At 43.0% G+C, this 12,014-nt stretch overlaps 1 protein-coding gene across 2 annotated transcripts in view; it reads right to left on the bottom strand.

Annotated features, from left to right (window-relative positions):
- The window catches only part of SHC4 (SHC adaptor protein 4), a 38,012-nt gene that overhangs the window by 18,080 nt on the left and 7,918 nt on the right, over window positions 1-12,014 (bottom strand). For both annotated transcript variants that reach the window (XM_026709821.2, XM_026709820.2), the window contains exon 2: window positions 7,496-7,566. In XM_026709821.2, the coding sequence (XP_026565606.1) occupies window positions 7,496-7,566 (71 nt within the window). The remainder of the gene's footprint in view (window positions 1-7,495; window positions 7,567-12,014) is intronic.

The following is a 12,014-nucleotide window of genomic DNA, read 5'->3' as shown; positions in this document are numbered from 1 at the left end:
ATTTCAGAATCTAGAACAAGAGTCTTCAAACTTGGCAAGTTTAAGACTTGTGGACTTCAACTCCCAGAATTCTTGAACTAACATGACTGGAGGAGGAATTCTGGGAGTTGAAGTCCACAAGTCTTAAAGCTGTCAAGTTTGAAGACCCCTGATCTAAAAGGTTTCCTAAATAAGAAACAGAAGAGACCAAACCATGGTTTTCTCTAGCAGGAAATTTGAGTCAGCATTTTTTTCTGATTTTTTTTTTAATGAAAAGCAAAAGGCAGCAGAGATGCATACTAAGCTCCACAGAAAAAGCTCATTCAATATCATATGCTGCATGCAACCATTTCATTTTTTCAATGTAAATCACCTGTCATTTATAAACTGTAACGCTGCAACCATATTTTGCTAAAACAAGTGGAATAGGACACTTTACCTCAAAATGAGCAAGATCTTCAACCTATGTAGACTGTATGTTAAAATGTAGATTTAATATTTAAACCCTCCAGGACAGGGGTTTCCATACTTGGCAACTGAAAGACTTGTGGACTTCAACTCTCAGAATTTGGGAAGTTGATTTGGGAACTTTTAAAGTTGCCAAGTTTGGAGAAACCTGCTTTAGAAGATACCAGGCTGGGGAAAAGAATTCTAGTCCGCATTTGAGGAACTGGTACCTTCTTTGTCCCCAAAACACCAAAAAAAGTCATTCGATAACTCTTGGGTATCGTGGAATTTCTGCTCCCACAAGGCCTCCCCCTTCCTTCCAGGATTGAGTGCCTCTTGACAGAGGAGAGTCCAGTTTTCTTCCCTGGAGAAGCCACTCGGCAACAACACTGCTTTACTTTGTTTATTGTTTTGCCAAGTTCAGTTGAGAGCAAAGAACGTGGGCTGATGTCAAGGAATAAGAATCCCCTTGAAGTTGGGCTTTTAAACCTCAGAAGTGCAGCCTTTTTACCCACAGAACAGAAAAGCGATTGTACGCAACAACAAAGTTGAATGTTTAGCCATTGAGACAAAGCTGTGTGACTGAATTGGTTCTGCAATTTCAGAAGCTTCCTATCTCAAGGGATCTTCTTCTGACTATTTCCAAGGTTTAGACCTGGGTTCACACATCATATCAAGCCAAGACTGGGGTCAGTCATCAAGGAATTTTTGCCACAGGGATTGTTTTCGGCTTGTGCGAACCTGGGCAGTGTGGTTTGAACACAAGCAAAGGTTTAATCGACAACTGTTCGCTAAAAATTTATCTGTGTGCAATCTGTAAACCTAACCTATGTGTATAGTTTAGCAAGTATTTGGAACTCAGCCATTTTGGTATGAAAGCTATTTGTTATGGCTTAGTGAGTGGCCTAATTCTAGCTCAGTTGTGTTGTCTTCAATCCCCTATTGACACTGCATCCAGTTTTGGTCACCACACTATTAAAAAAGATGTTGAATTCTAGAAAGAATGCAGAGAAGAGCAACCAGGATGATTAGGGGACTGGAAACTAAAACATACAATGAATGAGTTGCAGGAATTGGGCCTGGCTAGTCTAGTGAAGAGAAGGACCAGGGGAGACAGGATAGCAGTCTTCCAATATTTGAGAGGCTGCCACAAGAGGAGGAGGTCAAGCTCTTTTCTAAAGCACCAGAAGACCAGACAAGGAATAATGGATGGAAACTGATCAAGGAAAGATTCAACCTAGAAATAAGAAGAAATTTTCTGATAGTGAGAACAAGTAACCCATGGAACAGAAGTTGCCTTTGGAAGTTGTGGGAGCTTCATCACTGGAGGCTTTCAAGAAGAGGCTGGACTGCAATTTGTCAGAAATGATGTAGGGTCTCCTGCTTGGGCAGGGGGTTGGACTAGATGACCTACAAGGCCCCTTCCCACTCTGTTAATCTGTAATCTGATACTTCATGCGAAGTTATAAAATCATGAGTAAAAATCGCAAGGTTACCACAGCACATGATGGTTTCATGTGATGTTTGAACCAGGTCTTCATATAATATTCCCACAAGGTTCTCATTTGACCACAGAGAGCCCCCACCAAACAGTCATAGGATATTTACTAAGGAAACAAGGCTAACTGTTTTAATATAACCCCACACAACAGCATGCACTCATCTCACGCCGGAAAAAGGCAGGCTGCTTACTAACGCTAGTATCTCAGGCAAAATCCAAGCACGTGGGTTTTGAGGGGTGTGTGTGGAGTGGGCTTGGCCAGGGTGGGTGTGGCCAGCTCAATGTCACGTGTGTTGGGGGCACCTGTGGTGGCCCAAGGGCTCTGCCAGAGAAAACGGACTCCCAAGCTCCTGTAACTCTCTGCCAGCAAAAACGGAGCTCAGGAGGGCCACTCACGGCCCTTCCAAGAGCTCCGTTTTCGCTGGCGGAGGCACCGTGTGCCAGTCCTTCACTGTTTCCAGGATGGCTCCACAGGCCAGATCTAAGCACCTGTCAGGCTGGACCCGACAGGCTGGATCCAGGCCCCGGGCCTTGAGTTTGACACCCTGTTGTAGGTGCTTTTAACAAAAGTCTCCTCAGAAACATGGAACATTTGGATGTTCATTCCATGAAGACAAGACATGTTCTTCTGAGGAACATGCAATGAGTCCTCCGTTACTCTTCCCCTTTTATAAAAACTCTGACTGGAGAGTTGTTCCCTAAGATACCTTGGAGTAAACTGGCCTGCAGCCATCACATCATAACTTATTCCATACATCATGCTTGGCTACCCAACCATTATGCATTGGGAGATGTGGCTTAGGCTTTAACAGAAGGCATGTACCTAGCCACCATGATTTATGAATAACTGTTATAGCCTAACGGGTTATACAAACACAGCCAATTCTAGGCCCATAAATCACATGGCTTAGCCTGGTACGTGAAGCCCTCCAATTCATTCATGGTTGTCCGTAATACAGATGGATTATGAAACCCTTTCCTGAAATGACTGTTTAGCAATAGCACTTAGACTTATATACCACTTGTTTAGTGCTTTACAGCCCCCTCTAAGCAGTTTACAGAGTCAGTATATTGCCCCCAACAATTTGGGTCCTCATTTTATGGAAGCATGGAAGGCTGAGTCAACCTTGAGCCTGATGAGATTTGAACAGCCAAATTTCTGGCAGCCGGCAGTTAGCAGAAGCATCCTGCAGTACTGTACTCTAACCACTGCACCACTGTGGCTCATATGTTCCCGTTCGTATTGCAAATACAAATTTATGTGCCTGCTGTCTCCTTCAGTCTACCAAAGTGTAACTCTGTGCTCTTTCTCTTGCAGTGCCTATCAGAATAATGACATCACTGAATTTGAGAAGATCCTAAAGACAAATCACAGTAACATCATGGACGATCCCTTCATAAGGGAGCACATTGAAGGTACAGAACTTTCATTTTACCCACCTGGGAAGGGCGGAAGGCTGAGTCAACCTTGAGCCTGGTGGGATTTGAACTGCCAAATTGCAGGCAGTTGGCTGCAGAAGTAGCTTGCAGTACTGCACTCTAACCCCTGTGACACAGAGGCTCCTAATGATGGATAATGGGGCATGGGGTCCAAGCACATTTAGATCAGGGGTCTCCGACCTTAGCAACTTTAAGCCTGGTGGACTTCAACTCTCAGAATTCCCCAGTCAGCTTTGCAATTCCCCAGAGTTAAAGTCCGCCAGGCTTAAAGTTGCTAAGGTCGGAGACCCCTGATCTAGAGCAGTGGTCGTATTCTACCGGTTTAACCCAGTTCTACCGAGCCGGTAGTGCCGATGAGCAGCGGAGACCAAACTGCTTCTCTCCAACACTCTGCTGTTTAGCCCCACCTGCCCGGGCTCCCATACTAACCTTTCTGTCCTGCTTTTGAAGTTCAATTGCTTTGCGTGGCACAGGAGATTGCCACACGGCCGCTGCTGAAGCGACAGGGAGAGTGCAGGATTGCAGGAGGTGAGTAGGGAAGCCTCTGCGCCAAGTGCGCATTTGGTGCGCAGATAGGGAAAGTGTGTGCACGTGCACAAAGTGTGCTCACCAAGCCATGCCCACTGAACTGGTGGTAAAAAATTTTTTTGAAACACACCACTGATCTAGAGGTTACAACCTCCAGATGCCTCCCAATCCCAAGAAATATTCTATCCAATGTCTTCAGGAGATTGGACGAAAGAGCCATTCCACTGCCTCCTCCATGGTCCAGACAGAAAGTATTTCAGTGCACATTCTGATATCCCATCAAACAAGTGGTACATGTAGGAGGAAGACAGGCAGAGACAGGGGGGTGGAGTCAAGAGAGGAACCAGCCTAGAGTCTTTACGTTCCCTCTTGAATTCCATTGACCCTTATCTAGCTCCAATGTAGTGTTGATCATTCATTGACTAGATCCTTATGCATAAGGCATGAGCAAGGAATCAGCTTAACTGGAATTTAAATGTTGAGTCCGGATTCTTCGTGCCTGACAGTGCAAAAATCTTTGGATAAGGGCACTTCCTTTGCCAGGTCGGAGCAAATGTTTAGCTAAGGAAAATGGGGTTGGGTGGTGGTGGAGAGATTCATTTCTTTTGTATTTTGAGATGGTGCCCCATTATTAAAAGAAGCTTTTGCATTAAAAGCTGTAACTCGAGCAAGATATTTAAAAAGGAACTGTTAAAAGCTTGTGCTGTTTAAAGCTTCTGCTTACGCCATTTTAATGCAGCCCTAATGGAATGTTCGGTCTCAGAGATGGGAGGCTTTGATGGATACAATTAACTTAACTAAGTTTTTTTTAAACAGTGAAATATCAAACTCTTAAATAAACATGACACATTCTTCTGCATAGCATTAAACACCTGCAATTCTGGGAAGGAAAAGCAATTTTGCTGCTTGTGCGTTAAGATTTCACTCCCCATAATTTAGAACACTTCTAATGCCGTATTCCACATCCACTGAGCAATATAGCACACGTGAAAATATTCCTTTGATGAGGACTACACAAACCATCAGTTGAAGGCCATAAGATGGGTAGGGTTTAGGAAAATGCTCTATTAGCAAATTGTAGCTGTTATCTTGAGAAAAGGGGAGAAAACGAAGATTTGACCAAAGAAAGGCTTATGCTTACCGTATTTAATTCGAAGGGAATCAAATGAAAGAAATCCACCTTTAATATTTTTTTCTTGTTTCTATCCTTTACTTTCTAAAGTGTATCTGTCAAACTTTCAGGGTAGCCCATTGAACATCTGGTTTAATGTTGCACAGTTGTAGCTATCTTGGCTTATTCAGCAAATATTTCAGGAGAAGAGTTCTCCACTCCTCTACTCGTTGCAGAATCCCTTATGCCACCAGACTTGAAATTCTAGACCTAGAAAACCTAGAACTACGCCACCTTCGGTCTGATCTAAGTATAGTATATAAAATTATACATTGCAATGTCCTACCGGTCAATGAATACTTCAGCTTCAACCATAACAATACAAGAGCAAACAATAGTTACAAACTCAAGGTAAACCACACCAAACTTGACTGAGGAAATACGACTTCAGCAACAGAGTGATCAATGTCTGGAATACTCTACCTGACTCTGGGGTTTCTTCCCCAAACCCCAAAAACTTTAACCTTAGACTGTCTACTATTAACCTCACCCCTTTACTAAGAAGTCTGTAGGGGGCGTGCATAAGCGCACCAACGTCCCTGTTTCTTTTTATTTTTCTTATATGTATCCATTTCATGTATTCATAACTATGTTTATGCTTATACCTATTATCTTGTAAATGATTGACAAATGAAATAAATAAAATAAACAAATCGTGATCAAGACACACTATGGTTGAGCAATGAAGCAACTCAGCCAGTTGAATCATGCAGAAGTTTCTTCCCTGAAGACATGCCATGAAACACAAGAGCAACTTCAAGCAACGCTGTGGGTTGCAAGGAAACAACTTAGTCACCCAGCTTTCTGTAAAGCCTAGAATGTCAAATGTGCCCTTTGCCAATACATAATTCGAGGAAATTCAGAAAGTTCTCCAGATGAGATCTCAACACAATATAGTTTTTGCTTAAATAGCCCTGGGGCGACCATGAGTTGTCTTGACTGCTTCCTGCTGTGGTTTTGAAATATTCATGTGGCAGACACGATATTAACAATGACCAGTATATTATTGAAATAATTTCCAGCCTCGGGCTCTTTGCTGGCTGCTGAGTTCAAGTCTGAAACTGGGGGCACCAGAATATGACATTTACTTAATGCCAACTGTCAAATCCCAGTCTCCATCTGATAGCAACTCAGTCAGTAGTGTGGAGAGGAAACAGGGGACGTGCCAGGATGATAAAATAAATATGCGAGGCTGGTTTTCAAATTCACACGCAAAGAATGTTTCAAATTCTTTGCATTAAAAGCCAAGCCAACCAAATGGCCTGGTGTTCCTCAAAACTTTAGCCTTGAACTAGCTCTAGCGACAGACAATCCTTGATTAATGTCATTGAAACTAATGCTGGCTCTGCATCATCCCCCATGGATGAGAACTTGAATGCAGAGCTTGGCTTACAACTACTGGAATGAATACTATCACTAGTAGTGTTCCACTAACTGCTTGTAATTTGTTGAGCAACTTTAAAGCCAGGAATTTTGGGGGGGGCAGGTGGATACATCTGCAGTTAAAATGCGCCCCATGTAACAGACTGTTCGTTGGCATTTCTATCTTCAGTAGTTATTCTATATGCATTATGTGTCCTGCTTAGGAAAACTGGGTAATGCATCATTTATTTTGCTAACTATTAGATATTTATTAGCCTGAACTGAGATAAGGACAGGGATGCTGTTTTATTTATATTATCTGTCGTGCTATTGATAAATTGAAAATTAGTTCCAGAAAGCTGCTATTTCAGCCCAAGAGCAAGTTTAATAAAACATGAGATACAGTTATAATTAAACCAACATGTAAAATGTAAAATGAAAGCAACTGATTACATTCTGAACAGGGAAATTTTTTTATGATGTGTTAATCCAATACAGGGCGCAGGTGGGGTTAAATTTGTGAATGTCCTAAGAAAAAGGAAATCTTTAAATTAGAAAAACATTGAAAAACAGATAAGACTCATTTATAATACTCTATACAGAATGTATTACAATACAGTAGAAGATTACCCAGGGAGAAAATCAATGAAATACTTCTCAGTGGAGAGCTGGAGGAAAATTTTATTCCCGTATATAAGTATTTATATTTATATACTTATTTACCTACATATAACTCCTAACTTTTCATTAACAATTCAATCCTCAAGCAGGGATATAACAATTAAAGGCAATGTATAACAATTAAAGACAATTTTATAAAACAAAATAATACCTTTTTTAAAACCCTCAACCAGCAAAAAATCACACAGAGGAAAAACATCCATTCAAAGTGATCAATAGCAAAACTTCATTGATTGACTGATGACCTGCAACTCCATGCAGAACAAAGGCAAGAAAATCAATCCGAAAAGATCTGGTTGTTTTAAATCAGGAGAAGAAGAAGAAAATAAACTATATTTCTGCCTGCATAGAAATATAGAGGGTTTGAATAGGATGCTGTAACTTACCTGGTTACTTGGGTCCGAGTGCCAAAATCCAAAGACCTCATTGATTGTAGGACTTCAATGCAGCCCATATACTAAATATTGCAAAAGAGAGAGCGAGAGAGAATCACAAGTGTTGAAAAAAATAGAAAAACAAAGAGAATGATGCCCTAATTAGAAGACCTCACTGTTTAAAATGGTAGTTTTCAAGCATTTCATTGGGACTTCCTGATTTTTATAAGTTTCTATTATTCCCACCAATGGACAAGCATCAACCTAGATTGAGAAAACTGGAGTTCACATTTTCATTCCATCACGAAACTGGGAAAGATTTATATCACTTCCTTTTTAAGATGGAATGTCCAAACTCTAAACCCTTCAAAGAACATTGGAATAATCTCCCATGTATATGCTGCTTAGCTTGGACATTATTTTTTTACCCAGACCGAGGCACCTAAGGCTCCATGTGACTTACATAGGTAAAAACATACCTCCATCGTACAAGTGCAAAATGAAAGGAGAAATATAGAGGAATAAATAAGCTGCATTTAAAAAGCCCAGAAATCTTGTCCAACAATTCTGGGAGTTGAAGTCCACACATTTTAAAGTCACCAAGATTGAGGTTGTTGCGAAGTTGTGTCCGATCCATCACAACTCCATGGACAACGTTCCTCCAGGCCTTCCTGTCCTCTACCACCCCTGGGGTCCATTTAAGCTCACGCCGACTGCTTCAGGGACGCCATCCAGCCACCTCCTTCTCTGCCATCCCCTATTGTCCACAATCTTTCCCAGCATTCGGCTCTTTTTCAGTGAGTCCTTCCTTCTCATGAGGTGGCCAAAGGTTGAGATACACTGCCGTAAAGTCCTCGCACCCCTGAAATGAATTACTAAGAATGATAGGATAGCTGGGCATTTTTTTCTGGGGTAAAAGAATTCAATGACACTTAAGCCATAGATTGACTAGTAACTGGATCCACATGACATACTAAAGGCACAAATTGAAAAAGTATATTTTCCTCTTGTCGTGTGTGATTACATTTAAAGTTTTTTTCATTCTCCCTCTCTTACAAGGCTGCGGATGAAGGACTTTGAGCTTTCTGAGGAATTATGATTCTGAGGAATTATGACAGCGGTAGCTATTTCCTCATAATGTAAAGGCTACACTATAATAGTAATTGGTACTTCCGGTCACATGCGGGGATAAGAATAAACCGGTCTAGCTTTTGCAGATAATTGCATAGGAATGATTTGAGGAGAAGGGAAGCTATGAAAGAGGATCATATATTTTATTTAATGGCCAACACTGTAGTTACCATAAGTCCCGGCCAACCATTAGTAGTCAATTACAAGAGGGGGAAAAGATAATGGCCTAAAGGTTTATGTATGTTGCAAATCAAGTCTTTGAAAATCTCCTTCAAGGTTAGATATCCATTAATCAGTATTTACAGTCTCTGCTCTGAAAAGGGAGGGTGTGTGGCTGTATTTTTTCAATGCCTGTGGGTTTTCAACCCCCTCCCCTTCTTTAAGAACGGTAATCTTGCAAACCGGCTGGCTGCGGTTTTACCACCCTTGATGAAGGCAAAGATTCGGAGGAGTAGGTGAGTCACAGGCTGAGATCATATGACTGTGAGTAAGCTCCCCTCAACATATGCGTGGGAGGCTCAATTGAGCCTTGTGGGGGGGAGGGGGAGGGAAAGTAAGGAGAGAGGAGAGAAATCAATATTTAAGGGGTTGCCATCAATGGTCCTGATTAGAGTTCATCTTATCAGACGTTCTATAAAGGCCACATTTACATAAAAGCTGGAGTAAGGAATCGGTAGGAATAAGGTGTTTTGAAAGAGATAGTCAAGGGACTTTAACATTTTTGATTATTCATGACTGTGCACTCCTAGCTGTGTAGGAAAGGCCTCAATTGTCTAGGAAATGAAAAGATAAAAAATAAAATAAAGGTTCCCCCTGCTTAACTCTAAGGCATGTGGTGCTGATTTCTGTTTCTTGGATGAGGAAACCAGCAAGATGTTTCCCGTGGTTCTGGGATCAGCATGGCTAAATGCCAAAGGTGCATAGAATGTTATTACCTTCCCACCACAGTGAACCTACTCACGTTTCATGCTTTCAAACTGCTAGGTAGGCAGGAGCAAGGAACCAGAGCTCACCCCATTGAGTGGTGCTGGGGTCTCAAACCTGGGCTGTCAAGCTCTCCAGCTGACAAGCTCAGCGTCTTTAACCACTGAGCCATTACGCCCCCTCTAAAAAATGAACTTCTCATCTAATGACCTTCTAGTCTAATTAACTAATTCACATGTAGTTTAAGAAAGAGAAGGAGGAGCGGGTGACATGACAGCTCTTTTCCAGCACTTGAGGGGCTGATACAGAAAAGCTGAGAGTCGATTTATTCTCCAATAATTCTCCGGGCAGGACAAGAAGTAACGTGTGGAAGATCATTAAAAAGAGATCCAACCTACAACTAAGGAGAAATGTCTTGACAATGAAAAGACTCAATGGAACAGCTTGCCTCCAGAAGTTGAGGGTGTTCCACCATTGGAAATAAAGCACAGACTACATCCAGGGCAGGCAGGTGGGCCCAACAGCTGATTGTCGGAGTAAACCGGTTTGCTCTCAGCTGATCTTAGGAGCTAGCGGTTCCCCTGAACTGGGCCAAACCAGTAGAATCCCACCCCTGTATGTTACTCTTTTCAGTGCCGTTGTAACTTCAAACGGTCACTAAATGAACAGTTGTAAGTCAAGGACTATCTGTATGTTAATTACAACTTCATAGGACTCATAATTGGGAGAGGCCAGTAGGGGATAAACTCATAGTCCTCAGGTCTTCTACTCTGCTCCCTAAATCGAGATTTTTGTGAAAGAGAAACACATCCCTATGTTCACTGCGAATGACAACGGATGTTTCTGTGGGCAATAAAATCCCTCCGGGGAACTATTCGCAGTTCCCACAGCTGTTCAGCAGGCTGGATGCTTAGTCAGAGAGCTGGGATCTCAGTACAACTGCCAGTCCTTTGCATCGAGGTCAAGTCTCATGACTCACGGAGGAGAGTAATTACAAAGGAAGTGGAGGGAGCCGCTAACCTCCCTTCCTTCTTCCCCTCCGATAAGACTCACAGCTGCCAAGGTCTCTGAGGAAAACACTAGTGTCCGGTCCTCCTGCCTTCCCCAACTCTCCAGCTCCAAGGTTATAATTAAAACGTTTGCATCCAGCACAAGCGAGCAAATCGACAGGGAGAAGCTAAAAAGCCATCTTTTCGCTTCCCACATCATAGATGAGTCCAAGAAGCTCTGAGACACAGGAGTTCACTGGATGCCCAGGAGAGATCATCGATAGGGCGGGAAAGCTTTTATTTATGCAGTCTTCTCTACAAGGCCAGGGCAGGTGCTTCGAAGATGCTGTTTCTTTCTTAGCGAAATAAAATGGGCAGAGGTAGGAGGTGGGAAGCACAAGCAAATATGTCTGTGGAAGTCTAGGAGATGACCGAAATGAGCCTGAGGGAGGACTCAAGTGTGTCCCTTCAAGCTCACCAGAGAGCTAAGTCCAGCCCAACTTGAATTCCACTGACTCTGTCAGCAGACGCCAAGACAGCATAAAAGAACCCATGGTAGAGGAGGGAGCCAAGGTGGAGTGTGGGTGATGTAGGAGATGATCAAAGTGAGCTTGAGGGAGGGGTCAAGTGTGTCAGAAGTCTAGAGTATCTTTGAGCCCACCAGAGAGCTAAGTCCAGCCCAACTTGAATTCCACTGACTCTGTCACCAGACGCCAAGACAGCATAAAGAACCCATGGTAGAGGAGGGAGCCAAGGTGGAGTGTGGGTGATGTAGGAGATGATCAAAGTGAGCTTGAGGGAGGGGTCAAGTGTGTCAGAAGTCTAGAGTATCTTTGAGCCCACCAGAGGCTAAGTCCAGCCCAACTTGAATTCCACTGAGCTCTGTCAGCAGACGCCAAGACAGCATAAAAGAACCCATGGTAGAGGAGGGAGCCAAGGTGGAGTGTGGGTGATGTAGGAGATGATCAAAGTGAGCTTGAGGGAGGGGTCAAGTGTGTCAGAAGTCTAGAGTATCTTTGAGCCCACCAGAGAGCTAAGTCCAGCCCAACTTGAATTCCACTGACTCTGTCACCAGACGCCAAGACAGCATAAAAGAACCCATGGTAGAGGAGGAGCCAAGGTGGAGTGTGGGTGATGTAGGAGATGATCAAAGTGAGCTTGAGGGAGGGGTCAAGTGTGTCAGAAGTCTAGAGTATCTTTGAGCCCACCAGAGAGCTAAGTCCAGCCCAACTTGAATTCCACTGACTCTGTCACCAGACGCCAAGACAGCATAAAAGAACCCATGGTAGAGGAGGGAGCCAAGGTGGAGTGTGGGTGATGTAGGAGATGATCAAAGTGAGCTTGAGGGAGGGGTCAAGTGTGTCAGAAGTCTAGAGTATCTTTGAGCCCACCAGAGCTCTAAGTCCAGCCTACCTTGAATTCCACTGACTCTATCAGCAGACGCCAAGACAGCATAGATAAAGCCATGGAAAGGGAGAGAGGCCAAG

The sequence above is a fragment of the Pseudonaja textilis genome, chromosome 13, assembly GCF_049901715.1.
Source record: "Pseudonaja textilis isolate UNSWEBS1 chromosome 13, rPseTex1.2, whole genome shotgun sequence".
NCBI classification, from domain to species: domain Eukaryota; kingdom Metazoa; phylum Chordata; class Lepidosauria; order Squamata; family Elapidae; genus Pseudonaja; species Pseudonaja textilis.
The sequence above is the reverse complement of the archived record's forward strand: the minus strand, read 5'-3'. Positions and strand labels throughout refer to the sequence as shown.